This window comes from Equus asinus, chromosome 7 (genome assembly GCF_041296235.1).
Source record: "Equus asinus isolate D_3611 breed Donkey chromosome 7, EquAss-T2T_v2, whole genome shotgun sequence".
NCBI classification, from domain to species: domain Eukaryota; kingdom Metazoa; phylum Chordata; class Mammalia; order Perissodactyla; family Equidae; genus Equus; species Equus asinus.
The window spans coordinates 81809867-81830207 of NC_091796.1; the positions used below are offsets into that span (position 1 = coordinate 81809867).

The following is a 20341-nucleotide window of genomic DNA, read 5'->3' on the forward strand; positions in this document are numbered from 1 at the left end:
TGCAAATAGTGAGTTTCACTTCTTCCTTTCCACTTTACATCCCTTTTATTACTTTTCCTTGCCTGATGGCTCTGGCTAGGACTTCCAATACTATGTTAAAGAAGAGTGGTGACAGTGGGCTTCCTTGTCGGGTTCCTGTTCTTAGAGGGATAGCTTTCAGTTTTTCACTGTTGAGTATGATGTTAGCTGTGGGTTTGTCATATGGGTCCTTTATTATGTTGAGGTACTTTCCTTCTATACCCATTTTATTCAGTTTTTATCATAAATGGATGTTGTATCTTGTCCAAAGCTTTCTCTGCATCTATTGAGATGATCATGTGATTTTTATTCTTCATTTTGTTGATCTGGTGTATCACGTTGATTGCCTTGAGGATGCTGAGGCATCCCTGCATCTCAGAGGGCCTGATTTTTTTTTTTTTAAGATTTTATTTTTCCTTTTTCTCTCCAAAGCCCCCGGTACATAGTTGTATATTTTTAGTTGTGGGTCCTTCTAGTTGGGGCATGTGGAATGCCACCTCAGCATGGCCTGATCAGTGGTGCCTTGTCCACGCCCAGGATCCAAACCAGCAAAACCCTGGGTCGCCAAAGCGGAGCATGTGAACATAACCACTTGGACACAGGGCTGGCCCCAACGGCCGATTCTTGAAGCAGGTTTTCGCAGAGGGGAAGAGAGGAAGATGGCATCAGGGGTGGAGCCTGGCCACAAGATGGCTGCCGGGGCAGAGTCTGAGACAAAGGAGTCTGGGAAGACAAACATGATGGCGCCTGAGACAAAGAAGAATGGGGAGGGAAACGTCAGTTTTCAGAAGCCGTTTTGCTCTCCCTCCGTTTTTCAGTTGTTTGGGCTAATTTAGACCAGGTATCTTGTAGTGAGGTGATTTTAGAGCTTTGTGTGTATCCAGAAGCCTCCAGGTACCAAAGTAAATAGACATACCATTCATTTTGCCTAACTTTAGAGCCCGGTCTTCCAATTTGGTTTAGCTCCTGTGGGGAGAGTAGGGAGGGGCTGTTCTAAGGAAAGTCCACTGGGGTAAAGTGGCAGTTCAGGGGGGCAGTGGCTTCTCTTGGCTGCGCTGCGATGTTTCTCATTGGCTGTGCTGCGATGTTTCTCATTGGCTGCGCTGCGATGTTTCTCATTGGCTGCGCTGCGATGTTTCTCATTGGCTGTGCTGTGATGTTTCTCATTGGCTGCGCTGCGGTGTTTCTCATTGGCTGCGCTGCGATGTTTCTCATTGGCTGGGCTGTTGCCGAGTGGGCAGAGAAATCTTCCTTCAGCAGTAAAGCAGCTGTACTTCTGTGGAAGATGCAAGGGCCCCTCTCTTCCTGTTTGGTGTAACTGAAATGTATTCTACGGCAAGAGAGTTCCCCTAAAGGCCTTCCTGACTCCAATTTAGTTAAGGTATCTTTTATTAATTTCCACACGGACAAGGCACAGCTCTAGGATCTGGCAGACTAGGTCCCTCAATCCTGCCTGCTCGTGGCCCCAGGCGAGTAGATGCCTGCCTCAAAGGTGCTGGCTGTGAGAGGCAAGGGGATGTTTGTAAAGCTCAGTGCACAGAGGGCCTCTGTTCAGGCCAGTCCTCCTCCCACTTTATCTTGCTGGCCACTAGGTGACTGGGTGACAGGGGTGCACCTCGTGGCCTTGCCTACACCAGTAAGACCAGCCCAGTCCCAGGGAAGGGTGGACTGAGGAGGCTCAGGTTGCCGTGCTTCTGGAGCCGAGACTGACATCCAGACAGGCCTTGGTCAGAGGGTAATTAGTAACCAGGCCGACACTGGCAGGATGAGAAGGCAGCAGTCCCTGTGGGCCATTCAGAATGCTTATAATGTCATGAGGCTGTGTGTGTCTGGGGGGTGTGGGAGGTTGGATGCTGGTCATCCCTGGAAAGTCACCCTCCACCCCTGACACTCAATATCTTCTATTTTAAGATAGGAACTTGAGGGTCCCGCCCCATGGCTGAGTGGTTAAGTTCGCGCACTCCGCTTAGGTGGCCCAGGGTTTTGCTGGTTCGGATCCTGGGTGCGGACAGGGCACCACTCATCAGGCCACGCTGAGGCGGCATCCCACATGCCACAACCAGAGGCCCTCACAACTAAAATATACAACTATGTACCGGGGGACTTTGGGGAGGAGAAGAAGGAAACAAAAAACAAAATTGACAACAGTTGTTAGCTCAGGTGCCAATCTTTAAAAAAATTAAATAAAATAGGAACTTGATCCAAGTAAATTTCAGTTTCAATTTCATTGGAAGAACACTTTGATATTCTGGTTCACTGGTTTTCAAAAGCTTGGCGATTTTGTCCTGGTTAGAACGAAGGAGTAGGTGATGTGAAGAGTGAAAGCTAAGACCTTTGGTCTGGCCGGCCCCTCCCTCTCGGTTTTGTGTGTGGCTCAGCAAATTTAGTTGCTTTGTTCTGATTCAGGGTTCTGGCTCTGCCATAAACAAGGATACTAGACGTGGCACCAGGCGTGTGAGAAATGAGCTGTGAGGAATCTGTGGGCCATAACCGTCCACCCTCACCTGAGAGCCCGTGAAGTTGCAGGAGGCTCACAGAGGGAGGAAGGTCTTGCTTTTCTGCATTAGGACTTAAGTGCCTGCTCTGGAAAATGGGAGTAATTTTTTTCCTAGGGATTCTCATGTGGTGATGCCCTAAAATAAAGTCCCCTGCCAGCAACAGGACATATTTCCAGTACTCCTGCCTGCTGGCAAAACTGGAAGTAAGGTCCAACGTTTGTCCAGCTCGTCTAGTATTAGGACTCATCTAGTGTCTCATTTGATTGCCCCGGTGAGGTAGGTGGGAACATAGCCCAGCCCGAGAGCAGAGGCCCGGGGTGAAGCTGACCGGCTATTGTGTCCACTTGTTCCTGTGTGGCTCCCCTCTCTCTCTGCCTCACTTTTCTTATCCATGCACTGGGTCTGTCGGGTTGTTCCGATGGTTAGATGAGAGAACATGTGTGTAGCGCATGGAGTTCTCATGCCAGCTGCAGGGCGTCAGATCTTTCCGGTGGGAACCTCTATCCATTAGGGTTATATGCCTGTTCCAGAGTCCCAAATAACAGTCCTTCAGCAAGTCTCCTTCAACAAGAGAGACTTGACCCCTCTCTCACATAAACACCCAGAGGTCAGAAGTCCAGGGATGTTTGGTCTCACAAAGTCCTCCAGGCTCTGGGGTCCTTCTGTTTTTGCTGACTGAAGGTCACCTCCTAGTCTAGAAGGCTGCTCTCATCCCAGCCATCACATCTGCTTTCCAACCAGCAGGAAAGAGTATAGCAGGAAGAAGAAAAAGGACAAATGCACATGCATGCAAGCTATCTATTAAGGAGACTACCAGAGGCTGCTGCCCAACACTTTTATTTACATCTCACTGATGAGAACTTAGACACACAGCCACCGTCAGCTGCAGGAAGTCTGGGAAACGAACTTTTAGAGAGGTAGCCAGGTACCTAGCTAAGAGTCAAGGGTTCTCTCACAATGGGAGAAGGGGAGGATGGATACTGGAGGACTCCTGGGAGTCTCTGCCACAGATTGATAGCCCCCCTCCCCCCACCCCAGAGGATTAGATTAAATTCCTAGTTTAATAGGCCAGAGCTACAGAAACTTCAGAAATGAGGTCAGCACACAGAGCAGAAGCAGGTGCAACAAGGCCTGGTGTGGCTACTCCACTCTACACCCTGGGGAAGCATGGCGCTGCCTGTGGGTGACATTCCCTGCAAGGATGGAGCCCTACCTACCTCCCCACCCTTTTATATATCCCTCCTGGAAGGGCGCCCTCTGCTGACCCATGGCTCCCATGCAGGGGAACGTTTGCAGACTTCTCAGTTCTCAAACCAGACTCTGCACAGGCCAGTGCATATCCTTGTCTGGGGAGAAAGTCTCTGCCCCCAGCCTGGCAGTTTCCCCAGCATGCCTGGCAAATAGCAGGAGCTGCTGGTGGTGGCTACCTTGACAGATGAGAGAACCACGGCAGAGCCAGCTTAGGTGACTGGCCCAGAGTCAGGCAGCTCCTAAGCGAGAAGCAGAGTGGGTGCCCCTCATCATCTGCCGTGCCTCTGTCCTGTGTTGCTTCCCTTCTTTTAGGGCCCCTACATCAGTGGTAACCCACAAATGCCCGGCCCTGTGCACTGCCCCTGGCTGTAGGGTTCTGCCCCCAGGTGGCCCCTGGAACTCCAGACTTTTCCTGGCTGCCTTCCGCTTTCCTCCAGGCCTGGCTTGCAGCTGCTTATGGTGAAAGCTGGATAGTTGTGTAAATGAGTGTGTTCAGGGTGCCTGGCGTGCTGCTGAGTCTTGAGGGGCTGGCTCTAGCAGGGAGAATCCCAGGCCCCTTTTGGGCAGGGGGCCCTCGGGTGAGCCTCTGAGTGCCCTGGTTGGGGCTCCGAGTGCTGACTCACGCTCCTGAGCCCATCTTCTCCTCCAGGCTCCCCAGCTGAGGCAGCAGAGCGACACCTGGGGTCTCTGGGGCAACTGGAGCCCCTGCAGCCGGACCTGCGGAGGGGGCGTCAGCTTCCGGGAGCGCCCCTGCTACTCTCAGAGGTAGGGGAGGCTGGAATGGGCCAACTTGTTAAAAGAGATGCGAGGGAGTCTGCTGGGTCCTGGGCTGGGAATCCAGCGCCAGCACCGGGCCCCACGGGCAGAAGCCACCATGCAATAGATTTGTTCTGGGAGCAGCAGCGATGGAGTATTTGAAATCAAGTTATTTCCCCCATATGAACACTCTGATTTCCGCAATCTACCTCATTTTGGAGGAGCTGGAGCCATCCCTGCCTCATCTACCCCTGGGTCTCCGGCTCCTAATGCAGAGCCTGGCATGTGGCAGGTGCCGTAAATTCTTGTCGAATTAATGAATAACCTTCAACCCATAATTCCTAACCTGACACAGCCTCTTTGTCAAGTATACGTGTTTCCCATGTCAAGTGACTTATTAAGCACCTACTGTGTGCCCTGCACTCTGACAGGTGCTATAGAGGGGTGGGCACAAAAGAAGGGCTGATGACACCTTGCCTGTTAGCGGGTGTAGCTCACTATTCCTGAGAACCTGTGTGAGGAGGAAGAGAGGTGAGACGTTCTTCTTAGCCCCTTAGACTCATTGACTCCTTAAGTGACTGAATTACCCCCCCAGGTGGGTATTTATTGCATCTTATTTTATCTCCAGGGGCAGAATTTGGGTCTTCTCTGGAAATTTGCTTTCAGAGGCAGAATGGCCCCAAGTTAGACTCCTGGGTAGTTAGAATTCCCAGTCTTGCTTCTCTGGGATAAACATGGGGCTCACCGTACCCACCTGAGGGAACAGATAAGGGCGGGCACCCCCTCCTCACCTTGGCCCCCCTGTGCCCACCTGCGGGAGACCCCAGGAGGGGTCAGGGGCTGCTGGGTCGCGGGGGTTCGGGTCTTCCCGATGATCTCGTCTTGCAGGGGAGATGGGGGCTCCAGCTGCGTGGGCCCGGCCCGGAACCACCGCTCTTGCCGCACCGAGGTAAAGCCCACTGTGGGGGGCACCAGCTTCCAGGACGCACCATCCGGCTGACATCCCGCCCCGGGCGCCGCCTTCCTGTAGCTCCAGCCACCCCACCCAGGCCCCTCGGTTAGCCGGGCCTACGGGAGCCCCTTCCTGCCCCCGCACCTGCAGGGACAGCCTCTCCTCGCGCGGCCCGGAGCCCCCGCACCTGGAGCGGAGCGCACGGGAGCCCTGGGGGCCGGCTCCGACTCCCGGAGCTAGGAGAGCGGGGGAGGAGGGGACCGGGACCCGGAAGGGAGGGGCAGACCCGGGTGGTGGACTCCCTCCCTTGCCCTCCACCCCACAGAGCTGCCCCGAGGGCGCCCGGGACTTCCGGGCCGAGCAGTGCGCGGAGTTCGACGGCCGCGAGTTCCAGGGCCGGCGGTACAGGTGGCTGCCCTACTATCGGGGTAAGGCGCCCGGGGCCCGACGCCGCGCTCTGCTCCCCGGCTCCGCATCGTTTTGGGATCTCTTTTACACACAGATTTTTCGTCTCAATTTTTATTACCGTATTGTAGGCGCTTTGTCAGATTTTAAAAAATCACCAGTGCCCCCAGCACGTGCCCACGGCAACACAACACTGGTGGTCATTTTGAGGTCTTTCCATCCTTTTCTCCCTTTGTACACATTTCAAACAAAGCCGTGTCCGTGTCTACGCCGCTCGGAGCCCCATGTGTTTCGCCGGCTCCCCGTAGCATGCCTCCTGCTGCGCAGGGTCGACGCGGGGGGGCGGCGGGGAGGGGGATTGTGTCGGTGGGGGGCGCGCGGGGGGCGGGGCGCGGCTGGCGCCGGGTTTGCGCAGACTGCAGGACGCGCCACCTTGCTCCGCAGAGCGAAGGCCCTTTACTCGGGGTCTCTGGGGCCGCAGGGCATGCCACGGGGAACTTTCAGGAGGGTGTAGGTCGTTAATTTTTAGAGCAATAAATGCAGTTCAAGGAAGAAACACTAACTTGTATGTAGTTAAGACATACAGAAGATACCTTAGTACTGCCCGAGTATTAGTTTTCCCTGCTCCCTGCAAATGACTCCTGGAAACTCTCTGGCACGCCGCATTCCAAATCAATGAACTTTTATATCCTGTGTGTGCTGTGGGGTGGGGGGGATGGGTCTTGGCGGGGTGGGGTGGCCCCAGTGGGCCTTTGGCATTCATTGCTCCTCCTGGATCCCAAGGTGAGCGTATGCTGAAAATGATTGAAATATATCCATATTATAGAAAAATCAGAACACAGAGGAAAGGGTAGCAGAGGGATGCCGTGTTTGCTGTGGAGATGATTACAACACTGTTAGAACTTTGGGGCTGTTTAAACAATGTGTATATAATATTTAGATAGATATACAAGTTAAAACAAGAAAAAAATGACCTCAACCCCACCTCTTTCATGGGATCACTGCTAGCATTTCCTTCTGGCCTTTTCTACATCATTTTCTATGTTTACGTATTTGTAATTACATAGTTCCATTTTGCATTTTGTGTTATAAGCATCTTCCCATATAACTAGATAGTCTTCATAATCATTCTTAACAGCATAGTCAACATACATAATTTCTATCGATAGACAGTAATTTCCTTAAAGGGTAGAAGATTGGTAACATTCCAGCTACTATAGACAATGCCGAGACAGACCTTCTCCCTGAGATGGGGTGGGATTCTGAGCCACTTGGGGGGCTGCTGCAAGGGCTCTCTCCCAGCCACTGGATGCTTCTGGCCCCTGCCCTAGGGTAGGCTGACCCTCGCTGGGGACCTCAGCTTTCCCCTCTTGCCTGCCCCAGCCCCAAACAAGTGTGAACTGAACTGCATTCCCGAGGGGGAGAGCTTCTACTACAAACACAAGGAGGCCGTGGTAGACGGGACGCCCTGTGAGCCGGGCAAACGGGACGTCTGTGTGGAGGGCAGCTGCCGGGTGAGTTGGGCCCCCCACCTGGGGGGCTGGCTCAGGGCTTATGCAGGATGTCTCCCTGTCCTGCACCAGCAGGGCCAGTGGCTCTCAGGAGCTTGATGTCTTTTCAAGACTAGGTTCTAAGGTGCCTTACATCACAGATGCCTATGACCCTCTTACCTTTGCCCTTGGGAAACTCTAGCCCACGATAAGGGCAACTGCCCTGGGGGGCAAGTTACAGAAACCCAACTAAAACTGACTTCAGCAAAAAAAGAAAAAAAGCCATTGAGGGCTGGGCTGGCTGGCTGGCTGCAGTGCCTGAACAATGCTGCTAGAAATGTCTCTTTGGCCTCTTGGCTCTCTTCTCCTCTGGGTCAGCCTTAGGATCAGGCAGTGTCTTCCCTGGGGTGTGAAGGTGGCCACCAGCAGCTCCACAATGAGCCATCCCAGCCTGGCGACTCCCCGGGAAAGAGCGCCCCATTCCAAGGAGTTCCAGTGACCTGGGGTTGCCTCTGACTTGGCTTGGGCTCCCCCTGGACCACCCTCTCTGAGCAAGGCGTACAACCCACTGATGTGCCCAAACCCACTGTTGGAGAGCTCTAGCCAAATTCTGGGAGAGAGGTGGCCCCCAAAGGAAAATCAGGTGTTGTTGCCAGAGAAGGGGAGAAGGGTGCTGAGCAGCTAAAAGGCGGCTTGTCAGCCTCAGGCCGGGTCCAAGGTTTACTCAGGTGGATGTTTACTGTTCAACGGCTAATGAGTAGTTACCCCTCCCTGACCTGGCCAGGCCACCAGGGTTTGAGTCCTGGTGTGTCCGTGACTCCCTCTTGTCTCTCCTGTCTGTCGCCCATCTCTGCCTGGCAGGTTGTTGGCTGTGACTACAACCTAGACTCGTCCAAGCAGGAGGACAAGTGTCTGCAGTGTGGGGGTGACGGCACGACCTGCTACCCTGTCACAGGCACCTTTGAGGCCAATGACCTCAGCAGAGGTGGGGTCCTCCGGGGGTCCATAGACAGTTGACACAACCGTCTGTGGCTTGTCCCTTCCCTGCCTGTCTCCTGCACTGGCTGAGTCCCCCTCATGGTGCTGAGAGGGTCTGATCTGACACTCAGGTCATGCCTCAGGGTGGAGGCCAAACCCTTTCCCAGGAGCCCATGGACCACGCTGGTTAGGACCCTCTTATCCAGTCTCATCTCATACTGCTGCCACCTGGATGCCCTTCTCGGCCCTTCCCCCATCATCCCCTCCCCCTCCCGGTCACTTTGGGTGCCCCAGCCTGCCCCTCACCCTGACCTTTGTAAAGCTGTTTCCTCCTTCAGGAACACTCTTCCCCAAACAGCCCAGCGCTCCCTGTGTCCTACTGGCCCTTCCCTGACCCCCTCTGTGCTGCCGGGCACTTAGCATCCTCAGGCCGCTCCTTCCTGTGGCTTGGGTGGTCCCAGAGCATCTCTGCCCCCTCAGGCTACAACCAGATCCTCATAGTTCCCATGGGGGCCACCAGTGTCCTCATTGAGGAGGCAGCTGCCAGCAGGAATTTCCTGGGTGAGAGCTCCGTGGGGTCCTGCGCGAGTTTGCGGCGGCGGTGGGGCGGTGGGTCCTGCCCTGGTTGCTGACGGGGGCTCCCTCCACACAGCGGTGAAGAACATCCGTGGACAGTACTACCTCAACGGGCACTGGACGGTCGAAGGTGCACGGGTCCTGCCAGTGGCCAGCACCTTCCTGCACTACGAGCGCGGCGCCGAGGGGGACCTGGCGCCTGAGCGGCTGCACACGCGCGGTCCCACCTCAGAGCCCCTGGTCATTGAGGTGAGCGTGGTGGGTGGGAGAGGGCCTCTGAGGCCAGTGGGGGGCACCTCTGGCCCAAGGTCGGTAGGAGGGCTGCGGGGCAAAGCCGGTAGGCCCCACCAGGACCCTCCTGCACAGCTCATCAGCCAAGAGCCCAACCCTGGTGTGCGCTACGAGTACCACCTGCCCTGGGGCGCCCCCCGGCCCGGCTTCAGCTGGAGCCACGGCTCCTGGAGCGACTGCAGCGCTGAGTGTGACGGAGGTGAGGGGACCCGGGGTGGCTCGGGGCTCCAGCCCTGCGGGGGAGGTGGACAGTGGATGAGACATCTGTGCGTCATGGGGGTCACCTTGGGGAAACCCGGGGGTTGGGGAACTCCATGAAGGGCTGCTGCCTAAGCTAAGAGAAACACAGAGGGCTTCTGTGAGGCGGTGGCATCTCAGAGGAGACGGTACTCCATTGGCAGTGGAGGCCTGGCCTGGAGCCGACGACCAGGTGTCAGAGCAGGGCTCCATCGCCCGTAGATAAAACTCTGAGCCTCAGTTTCCTGAAATCATTTGAGGCTTAATCAAGATGACACGTGGGATGTGTCCAGAATGGTGCAGGGCCCAGAGGTGCCTCTGGTGAATGTTCACTGACTGGCTGCCTGTGGTGGCCGTGCCTCTGCAGGTCACCAGTCCCGCCTGGTCTTCTGCACCTTCGACAACGAGGCCTACCCTGACCACATGTGCCAGCACCAGCTGCGGCCGGCTGACCGCCGCCCCTGCAGCCCTCACCCTTGCCCGCAGACCAAGCGGTGAGGCCTTTGCCAGCCCCTCCACCCAGGGCAGGGCCCAAACTCTTGGGTGGGAAGGGAGCGGTGTCCCTAGGCTGCTTTAGGCGTTGAGCAAAGAGGTTGGGTGACCCAGGGTTCCCCACAGCTGTGGCTGGAGTGGGGAGGAGGCAGCTGTCACTGCGGGAGGCTGGGGAGGGGCCTGAGCTTGATGCCCAGGGCTACATTGTCCACCCTGTGTGCCCACTCAGTGCCCAGAATGTCCAGGCTGGTGGCAGGAGTGTTGGGGAAGGTACTGGAGGCCCCATCTGTCTGAGCCGGTGGGGGCCTTGGCTCAGCAGATGCTGAGGCCAGGGATTGGGCCAAAGGGCCTATGGGCATCGGCAATGCCTTTGTTCATGCACAAAGGACCTCTTACCTGTACCAGCCCAGGGCGTGGTGCCTAGCTGAGGCCCAGCGTGTGTGCGGGAACAGGTAATCTGCAGGCCACAGGCTCTCTGCAGCACTGGTGCAGTCCCTCCACCCTTGTGGCCTTGGTGGCAGCTGGTCTTGCAGGCTGGTGGTGGGCCTGGCTTTGCACGGTGCCATGGCGGCTGCCCTTTCCTCGGGTCCTCTGGGCCAGGCGGTGCCACTTCACACATGGTTGAGCACAGCCCCTCTGGGAGATGTCTCCAATAAGGTCAGACCTGAGGGGAGTGGAGTCTGGCTGGGGGTAACAGGGAACCTGGTGAGAAGGAAACAGAAGGATGTAGGTGAGGACAGCAAAGCTGAGAGGGAGGCAGCCAAGCTCCGTGTTACAGGCAGCAGCACAGGATGGAGATGGCGAGCAGGGCCCAGCTGTCAGCCCTTGCGCAGAGCTCTTTGCCCCTCACCCGCACAGGCCCGGATGTTCAGAGCTCTTTGCCCCCCACCCGCACAGGCCCAGGTGTTCGGAGGGTGGGCTGCATTGGGGGTCCCCAGTCTGCTCCAGAGAGTGAGAGCTGGTGCCCCCTCGGGCCTGGGCTCCCGCCCCTGCTCCTGGGCCAGCCTCACAGACTCCTGCTCCCTGCCAGCTGGAAGACGGGGCCCTGGGCGCCCTGCTCAGCCTCTTGCGGAGGTGGCTCCCAGTCCCGTTCTGTCTACTGTGTCTCGTCCAGTGGGGCCGGTGTCCAGGAGGCTGCCGAGGAGGCTGAGTGCGCAGGCCTGCCTGGGAAGCCCCCTGCCATGCAGGCTTGCAATCTGCAGCGCTGTGCAGCCTGGAGTGCGGGGCCCTGGGGAGAGGTGAGCCCCTCCCGGGCGGCATGGGGCAGAGATCAGGAGCTGGGGCGTGGGCCTGGGGCTGCGGCCGGGGCTGGGAGAGCTTGTCCTCTGCTGAGGGGACAGGTCCTGGGAGTAGAGTGACCTGCTAGGTCATCTTGGGAACTAGGAGCAGGTGCTTGGACTCCTGCTTCAGTGTTCCTCCTCCTCTAGGATCCCAGGCAGGGCAGGAAAGGCTTGGCTTTGGCATGAAGAAGAAGCCGGGCATGGTGTTTGGGGGCGAGGGAGGAGCAGGCACTGTCTGGGGCTGCTGGTCACTGCTTCCACCACCTACAAGTCTTCAAGGTGCAAATGAGCAGGGTGGTAAATGCACCTCAGCCTGGTGTCCGCAGCCATGGTGTGGCCTCAGGAGAGTGACCAGCCTCTCTGGGGCTGGGAGCTGGACATGGGCAGTGGGGTGCTGTCTACCCTCCATGCCAGGCTGGTGGGCCTCCAGCTGTCAATCTGGCAGGGCTCCTCTGGGTGAGGACAAGCTCCTGCTGACAAGCCCCATCCTTACAGTGCTCTGTCAGCTGCGGTGCAGGGGTCCGGAGGCGGAGCGTCACTTGCCAGGGTGACGAGGGGTCTCTGCTCCATGCCACAGCGTGCTCCTTGGAGGACCAGCCCCCACTCACTGAGCCCTGTTTACATGACAACTGTCCCCCCATCAATGACCAGGCCTGGCACGTAGGCGCCTGGGGTCTCGTGAGTACTGGTTGCCCCCACCCGCCACCTGCTGCCAGTCCTGGTCCCTGGGGTCTCTGACAGGTGGGTGCACATGTCCCATCCGTGGGTCTGACACGCGTTACCAGGGGCCTCCCACATCCCTTTTGGGTGCTCCTGCCTCGCCCCAGCCTCAGGGCCTCTCTCCCTATGCTGCGTTTCTCTCACTCCCCTCTCCCTGCGGGCCCAGTGCTCCAAGAGTTGCAGCTCGGGCATGCGGAGGCGCCAAGTCCTCTGTACCAAGGGGCCGCCTGGCTACTGCAGGAGCCTGCAGCTGTCCAAGCCTGTGGACGTGGAGCCCTGCAACACGCAGCCCTGTCATCTTCCTCCGGGTAAGGACAGGAGGGGCAGGCCGGAGCCGGGGCCTTCCCCACCACAAACCTAGCCGGCACCTCCTGCCTGCAGGCCTTTGCCTGTGCTGCGTCAGCACCTGCACCACTCTTCTCTTGCGTCTTTGTCCACCGAAGCCTTTGCCACCTAGAGCCCAACTCTCTGCAACCTCACGAGCCAGCCCTGTTTCCCTGCTCAGAGGTAGCATCCCTTACCTGACCCCCCATGGCTCATTATAACCTCTGTCACTCTCAGGTTACTTTCTTGTGCTGCAGGGGTTGTATATGACTTGTTAGGCCTACTACCTATAAGCTTTTTGAGGGCCTGGTCCCTGACTTCCTTATTCCTGTTTATACCCCCCACATAACTTAGTTAGCATGCAGTAGGTACTCAGTAAATGTTTGTTGAATGACTGAGTATAGAGGAGGGAGGTGGTCCAGGAAAGATTGTCCTCGCCAACTGCTTCTGCTTCTGTCTTCCCCCTTCCTCACCCCTATTCCCATTGTGAAAGAAGGTGTCCCAGGCAGGAGGAGCTGCAGGAGGAAGGGCACAGAGGCAGCACTTACTTGGTGTGAGGAGTGATATGGAGGAAGGGTGTGGGTTGGGGCTGAGCTGGGGGGGCGGGGTGGGTGAGGGGGGTGGCCCTCTGACACTGCAGAGAGGTGTGTTTGGTCCTGATGTGCTGTTGATGAGGGACTATGAGCCATGTTGGGGAGTGGCAGGATTCTGATGAAGGCACATGGCAGGGTGGCTGAGAACCAGTGGCCTGGAGTCACCAGCTAAACTGGGTTCAAATCTCGACTCTGTTGCTGACTGACCGTGGGACCCTGGGCAGGTGCCTCTCCTCTGATTCTCTTTGCCCATCTGTACAATGGGGTTAATAATAGTGACTTCCAGGCTCGTGGTGAGTTGCTCGCACAGTGCCTGAACACAGTGTTCCATAAGGAGAGGGTCGGAAGTGGTGGTGGTGAGGCCGTGAGGGGGCCCTGGGGCCCCTCAGCCTGGGCCTGGCCCTCATGGTGGAACAGCAGGAGGATCCTTGGGCTCCCACGAATCCAGCTGCCTGGAGCCACTCAGTGTCCCAGGGCCTTGGACACCTTCCCGGAAGAGGTAGCCCTGAGCCTGTCCCAGAGACTAGCAGGATTCACATAAGTAGAGAGGAAGGAAATGGAAAGAGAGTTTCAGGCCAGCTGAGTTGTAAAAGAAAAAAACTTTATTGCTATATATATATATATTTTGTGTGTGTGTGTGTGAGGAAGATTGGCCCTGAACTAACATCCGTGCCAATCCTCCTCTACTTTGTATCTGGGATGCTGCCAGAACATGGCTTGATGTGCGGTGTGTAGGTCCACGCCTGGGATCTGAACCCACAAACCCCGGGCTGCTGAAGTGGAGCGTGTGAACTTAACCACTACGCCACTGGGCCAGCCCCTATTGCTGTTTTTATAACTATAAAAATAATGTTTGTTTATTGTGGAAAATTTGGAGAAATTGGAAAAGTAGTATATAGGGAGAAACTTAAATTGCCCTTGACCCCGCCCATTGGTGGGCTTAATCTTCAGTGTACTTCCTGTGTGCATGTGATTTTGTATCTGCTTTTTCCCCTTGATGCCACTTAGTGTGTGAACATTTTCTAGTCTCGTGATTTCTGGGGCCCCCACAGAAGTCAGGATGGGTGAGAATTTAGAATTTCGGTGGCTGCTGGTGTTTTTGGTACCATGACTGATGCCGCAGTGCATATGGCATCTGCCCAGGGGGAGGGGGTGGGGCTCCGACGAGGAGGCTCACTGAGGGGTGGGCATCCGAGTGGACACAGCAGACTCACCTCTGGGACTTCTGCTTCCTCCTCCTTCCAGATTCCAGAGCAGTGCTTGCTGTAGAAGTAGAATGCAAGCCACAAATGTCACTTAAAATTTTCTAAGAACCACATTACAAAAGTAAAAAAGAAACAAGTGCATTTATATTTAGTAATATACTTTATTAACCTAATAAAATATTTTTAACATATAATTGACATAATTACTAATGGGATATTTTACATTGTTTTCCACAAGATTTTTTAAAAATTAAATCTTCGAAATCCCATGTAGAGTTTATGCTTATAGCACATCTCAATCCAGATGCTAAAATTTCACCGGCATACTTGATCTATGTTTAGATTTCGTAAAATGTACACTTGAAGAAGTAGATTCACGTATGTACAGTTGTTCCAGACATACTGGAGCATTTTCCAGTGAAGGAATTAAGTGGCAGTTTTTAAATTTAAAATTAATTCTAATTAAATAAAATTTAAAATGCTATTTCTTGGTCACTGTGGCCACATTTCAAGTGTTCAGAGGTCTGAGGCCAGTAGGGGCCCAAGAATTGGCCATCAGCCCAGGGTGGGGATGGTGACAGGAGGTCTGTCCGGGGTGGTGCTCTTAGGGGTCTGCCAGATGCTGGAGGAACCCAGGCCTTGGGCTTTGAATTAAATTTGTGTAATAGGCCCAGGGGAGCCATTGAAAGTTTTAGAGTGAGACACCATGAAAGCTATTTAGGAGAAGAGATTTAGCACCTGCCTGAGGGTCAGACTGAAGTGGGGGCAGTTGGGAGGAGGAGGCTGGTGGGGAACAGGCTTCAGAAATCCAAGTGCTAGAAAGAGCCAGAGAAATGAAGGGACAGGTGCGGGCCCAGCAGAGCCTGATGCCGTGCGGGAGGTGGCCTGGGGCTCTGAGTGAAGCCAGAGAAGATGGAAGGGAAGAGTCCTGGGAGGGGAAGCCAGAGGCAAGATGGACATGGCAGAAAGGTGGCCTTTCGAGGTGAAGCGACAGAGGGACAGCAGGCAGAAATTCCCAGGCTGCTGGGAACTGTGAACTCAGGGACCCAGAGGATGTCGGGAGATGACGTTTGAATCAGCCACATCTGAGGTTTTGGCCTGGGTGGGATAGGCAGTAAAATGAAAACAGAGATTTTACTGCGTGTCTGCTGGAGTGTTCTAACCCTAAATTATTATATTTTAATATTCCTTGGGGACTGGCAAGATGTAGTCCATATGGGAATGGAATTTTCACTTATTTTTTATAACTTTATTCCATCATATAGTAATATGCTTATTGTGAAAAATTTGAAAACCACTAACAAATAGAAGGAAGGGGACTCCCTCCCACACCCCCATGCACGAAGCACTCAGAAACTTTCACTGTGAGCATTTTGGGGTGTGTCCTGCAAATTGTCTTTTATGCAGCATAAAAAAAAAAATTCCTGTTGTCCTAATTTTCTCTGCTCAGCCTTTTGCATTTTTTCTCCAACATTTTTTGATGAAAAATATTTTTAATAACTTAGAGGTGGTTAAATATCATATACCATAAGATTCACTCATTCTAATGGTACAATTTATGATTTTTAGTAAGTTCACCAAGATGAACAAGATGGACAAGATGATGAAAAACTTTATATAGAAAAGTTGAAGAACTGTATACTGAGCTGCCTGTATTCACCATCTAAATTCTACAATTGATATTTTGTTATATTTGCAGTCATTATCTGCTCTTTTTTTTTTTTTTTAAAGATTGGCACCAGAGCTAAGAACTGTTGCCAATCTTTTTTTTTTTTTCCTGCTTTATCTCCCCAAATCTCCCCAGTACATAGTTGCATATCCTAGTTGCAGGTCCTTCTAGTTGTGGCATGTGGGACGCCGCCTCAATGTGGCCTCACCAGCAGTGCCGTGTCTGCGCCCAGGATCCGAACCTGCCAAACCCTGGGCCGCCGCAGTGGAGCGCGTGAACTTAACCACTCAGCCACGGGGCTGGCCCCTTTATATCTGACTTTTCTTTTTGCTGAAGATGTAACATTAGCATTTTCTCTGTGGTTGAAGACTCTTCTGAGAGTGGGAGGGGTGTTTTATGAAATCACGGGTACTGCTCATTTTCACCTCTGCTGTCCTGGGTTCCCCGGGCCCTGTCTGAGCAGTGGGGTGGGAGCAAATGTTGGTCAGGGCTGGCTACCACTCAGGCCCACTCTCTCCTCCTTCTGTCTGCACCCCATGCCGGCTGCCCTGGCTCCCTGCAGAAGTCCCCAGCACGCAGGACATGCACAGCAGCCCCAGGGACCCCTGGATGTCTTTGGGCCCTTGGGAGGCCCCCACCTTAGGTGAGAAGCTTGGTGAAAGCCCCCAACCCAGCGCCCTCTTGTCTTTGTGTCCTCGAGGGTGGTGCCTGGAGATGGAGGTTGAGAGTGGGGCGAGTGGTTTAGAGGGGACGGAGAGAAGGAGGTGTGATGAGAACACAGATGATGGAGAGTGAGGGGCCAGGTGGACACATCAATGTGTCATTTGTTTCCTCCTCTTTCTAGAATCGAGAAACCAGTGGTGGGCACCCCAGGAGCGACCCTCAGCCCAGGGTAACCCCAGAAGAGATCCAGACCCCCACCTCCCAGCCCTGGGCTTAGCCCCCTCCCTGCAGCCATCCCCACACCAGCAGCCCCTGCAGTCTGGCCTGGGGCCTCGTGATTGCAGACACAGCCCCTACGGGTGCTGCCCTGATGGCCACACTGCATCTCTTGGGCCAGAGTGGCAAGGCTGCCCTGGGGCCTCTTGTCAGCAGAGCAGGTAGCTGCCCAGACAGCCTCTCCCTTCTCACCAGGTCAGAGAGGGAAGGCGGGGGCTGGGGGGCTGAATGTGCACCCTCGAGGACTCGCTTCTTGCTCTCCCTGAGCCTCCTGATGTGCCGAGTGGGGGCAGAGACCCCTGCTTTCTCTACAGGAGTCAGCCTGTCAAGATGTAACCTGAGCTCTGAGAAGGCACGTGCGGTCTGATTCTAGCTCTTGGATCCAAACCAGGCTTGGGGAGCCCAGTGTAAAGGCTGGAAAAGGCCAACCAACTTTCTTCAATTCCTAACAATCCCACCCACTCCAGCCTTGGAGAGAGGGGCTGAGCCATCCAAGCTCCCCACATGCTATCCCTGTGGCTCTCCTCCTCTCCACAGCCTGCCCTGGACTCGTCCCAGCATGTGCCCACTCTCTCAGGGGCTGGGATGCTAAGGGCCCAGACTTTGGGGCCAGCAGCCTGGGGGTGATTCCCAGCTCAGCCACTTACCAGCTGCATGCTGGGTGACTTGGAGCAAGTTACTTAACCTCTCTAATCTTGGCTTCCTCTGCTGAGAATTAAGAACAATGCCAGCCACTGGCTGGGATTACTCTGAGGATGAAACAAGTCACACGGTGCTTGGCACGTAGAAGATGCGTTGACACATTCTTTCTTTCGCCTTCCTTCCCAACACCTAGTTGGTGGAGGTGAAATAAGTGGTGGGCTCCTTTGACGCCCTTTTCTGCCCCATCTCCTAGCTGCTGCTATTTTGTAAAAACTCCTTGGGAACCTGATATGTGGGCAGACTCAGGTGAACTTCCCCCTCCTTGGTTTTGTGGTTGGATGTGTGACTTGATGATCTGTCAATTGTTAGGGACACAGCTCTGATTATTGTGTTACTGTTACCCTCCCTGGTAGCCACTAAGTGGTCGGTAGAGGTAGGCAGAGACCAGGGCACTCAAAATGGTATGTGCTGCGTGCAGGGACATGCCATCTCCTACTTGGATCCTCACCTCGTCAGCCCGCAGGGCAGAGCGCCTCAGAGCCTGGGTCCTGGGATGCTGGCAGCTCAGGGTTCCCAGCAGGGTGAGGCTCAGGTCCAGGTGGTGAGGGGAGGGCTGTATGATGTCTGTCTAGGTACGGGTGCTGCCCTGACGGGATGTCTGTGGCTGAGGGGCCCCATCAGGCTGGCTGTGCAAGGTCTTACGGCGGTGATGCCAGGAACAGGCTGGGGTCAAGAGCAGTGGCTTCCACAGTAAGTGTCTGGTTCACGTGAGGGGGCAGGAGTCCAGCCCCTGAACCTACTCAGTGCCACTGTGACCAGGCTCTTTGCAGCTTTGGCTTTGGAGACGGGAGGTTCCTGAAGCCCACTGGCCTGGGCGATCCTCTTGAAGGGGGGTTCATCTGACATTCTCCTGGTCTCTGATCTCCTGGGGTTATGCCCTGTGGGCTCATAATTCTGTCCCTCCCTCTTCCTGCCATCCTTCCCCAGGGAGCCCAGAGTCCCCCCAAAAGTCAGACCTATTCCCAACTTCCCAACCCTGGGCTTCCTCCCCAGGTCCCCAAGGCCCACTGGCCCCAGGCCCAGCAGAATGAGCCTAGTGAGTGCCGGGGCTCCCAGTTCGGCTGTTGCTATGACAACGTGGCCTCGGCAGCTGGCCCGCTTGGGGAAGGCTGTGTGGGCCAGCCCAGCTATGGTGAGTGGATGCCCTTACTCATCCTTTCTGTTGGGTGGGCTCTGGTCCCACTGTGCCCCCCACCCCCACCCAGAGCCAAAGACTTTCCTACTAGCTCAGTTGTTCATTTATTTGTTCCACAAATATTTATTGATCACTCTACCAGGTGTCAGGCCAGAGAACAGTGCTAGATTGTTCTAATAGTTTGCACTTGAGGTCTCTGGCTGCTTGTGGGAGTTGGGGGAGGGTTGTAGGTGAGGATCCCATGGGGAAGGAAGGCCTATCCTGCCCCATGGGGGCTCAGCTCCTCCAGAAGCAGCGATAGTGTGGGGTGGTCAGTGCTGGGATGGGCAGGGGTGTCCCCACCCTGCCTGGGGTGAGTCCTGGAGGGAGGTTATTGAGGCTGGACCACGGGGTGCATGGGTGGAGCTTCCAGGGACCATTATAGGGACGTTGAAAACCAGACTGGATCTGGTGGTCAGGGTCTGCAGGAGGCTGGGTACCCAGTAGGGCTTTAAGCAGAAGCCATCATAGTCACGTCTGTACTGGAGGAGAGTGTGGAACAGGCTGTGCTGGGGAGGAGGGCTGTTCGAATGGGCAGGCTGGGGGCTGAAGGTGGGTTCAGAGGTTGGCACAGTGCCCTGGGAACGGGTGGGCCCCTTGGCGGGCATCTTCACAGGCCCAGGAGCTCAGGGTTGGGTCCTTATGAGCTGAGCACGTCAAGGTCAAGCCTTTGGGTTGCTCTGTATGCACTCCAGAGGTCTGGGTCAGGGACTGGAGGACACGAGAGAGCCAGGCCAGGGAGCTCATGGCCCTGACCTCCTGTGGGCTGTTCTAGTTCTGTGGGGAGAAGTGTACAGGGCTGACTCCAGAGGCTGCTGTGGCCCCAGCCTGAGGCAGGTCTGGGCAGTGAACAGATTCTGCCCCCAGGGCTGGGTCAGGGGCCCAGGCAGGGATGTAGACATGCTCCAGAAACTGGGAAAGGCCTCACTCCTAAGTCTCTGAGGCTGAAGGAATGGTGGCTGCTTCTCAGCAGGGCTCCGTTGGGCAGTGTTTGTAGCTTTATTACTGGGCACTTTGGTGACATGCATCCTCCTTGTCCCCTCAGCATACCCCGTGCGGTGCCTCCTGCCCAGCGCCCATGGTTCCTGCACAGACTGGGCTGCCCACTGGTACTTCATTGCTTCCGTGGGCCAGTGTAACCGCTTCTGGTATGGCGGCTGCCATGGCAATGCCAATAACTTTGCCTCGGAGGAGGAGTGCATGAGCAGCTGCCGGAGGCCCCAGCTTGGGCCTCACCGACCTGAGCCTGGAGCCTCTGGCCAGAGCACCCACAGAGATGGTGGTGGCAGCAGTCCTGGAGGTCAGCAGGAAGCCAACCAGCACAGGATGGAGGCCACAGTCCAGAGAAAGCCCTTTCCTTCTGGTGGCCGCCGGTGGCAAGACAGACAGCCTGGGCAGGAGGAGGCCCACCACACCCAGGCCTTTGGAGAACGACCCTGGGGCCAGGAGCTTGGGCCCAGTGCCCCTAGGCAGGGCGGAGATGCCGGGCGGCCAGCGCCCCCCTCCCAGAGCTCCTCATACAGGTGAGGCCCACCTTCCCAGATAGAAGAATAGGGCACCTAGGCCAGGGGCTGAGACTGTTGGAACTCAAACTCTGAGGTCAGTCCTCCCTCCCCATCCCTAACCTTGAATCCTCCAAACAGCCCTGCCTGGAGGGCCTTGTTACCTTATTCTATGATGGGGAAGCTCAGGCTTCGGAGACATGAGACTCACTCAAGGTCAGGCGGCCAGTAGATGGTGGCACCTGGATTCTCGATCAGATCTTGCCAGTGTACCCCAGGCCTGTGTAGC

General features: G+C 55.5%; 1 protein-coding gene across 10 annotated transcripts in view; it reads left to right on the plus strand.

Moving 5' to 3' along the window:
* Positions 1-20341, plus strand: part of PAPLN (papilin, proteoglycan like sulfated glycoprotein) — an 87133-nt gene that overhangs the window by 11530 nt on the left and 55262 nt on the right. For 8 of the 10 annotated variants that reach the window (XR_011504662.1, XR_011504663.1, XR_011504664.1 and 5 more), the window contains exons 3-19: positions 4417-4532; positions 5412-5472; positions 5801-5903; positions 7264-7394; positions 8232-8355; positions 8829-8909; positions 9001-9173; positions 9291-9414; positions 9820-9946; positions 10975-11182; positions 11720-11902; positions 12111-12252; positions 16298-16378; positions 16580-16835; positions 17949-18066; positions 18370-18508; positions 19596-20073. Coding sequence is in view for 7 of the 10 variants with exons in the window: in XM_070513959.1 (XP_070370060.1) it covers positions 4417-4532; positions 5412-5472; positions 5801-5903; positions 7264-7394; positions 8232-8355; positions 8829-8909; positions 9001-9173; positions 9291-9414; positions 9820-9946; positions 10975-11182; positions 11720-11902; positions 12111-12252; positions 16298-16378; positions 16580-16835; positions 17949-18066; positions 18370-18508; positions 19596-20073 (2645 nt within the window). In the remaining 3 variants the exon portion in view is untranslated. Of the gene's footprint in view, positions 1-4416; positions 4533-5411; positions 5581-5800; positions 5904-7263; positions 7395-8231; positions 8356-8686; positions 8910-9000; positions 9174-9290; positions 9415-9819; positions 9947-10974; positions 11183-11719; positions 11903-12110; positions 12253-16297; positions 16379-16579; positions 16836-17948; positions 18067-18369; positions 18509-19595; positions 20074-20341 lie in introns of all 10 variants that reach the window. The other 2 variants (XM_044773949.2, XM_070513962.1) reach the window with 2 other exon arrangements.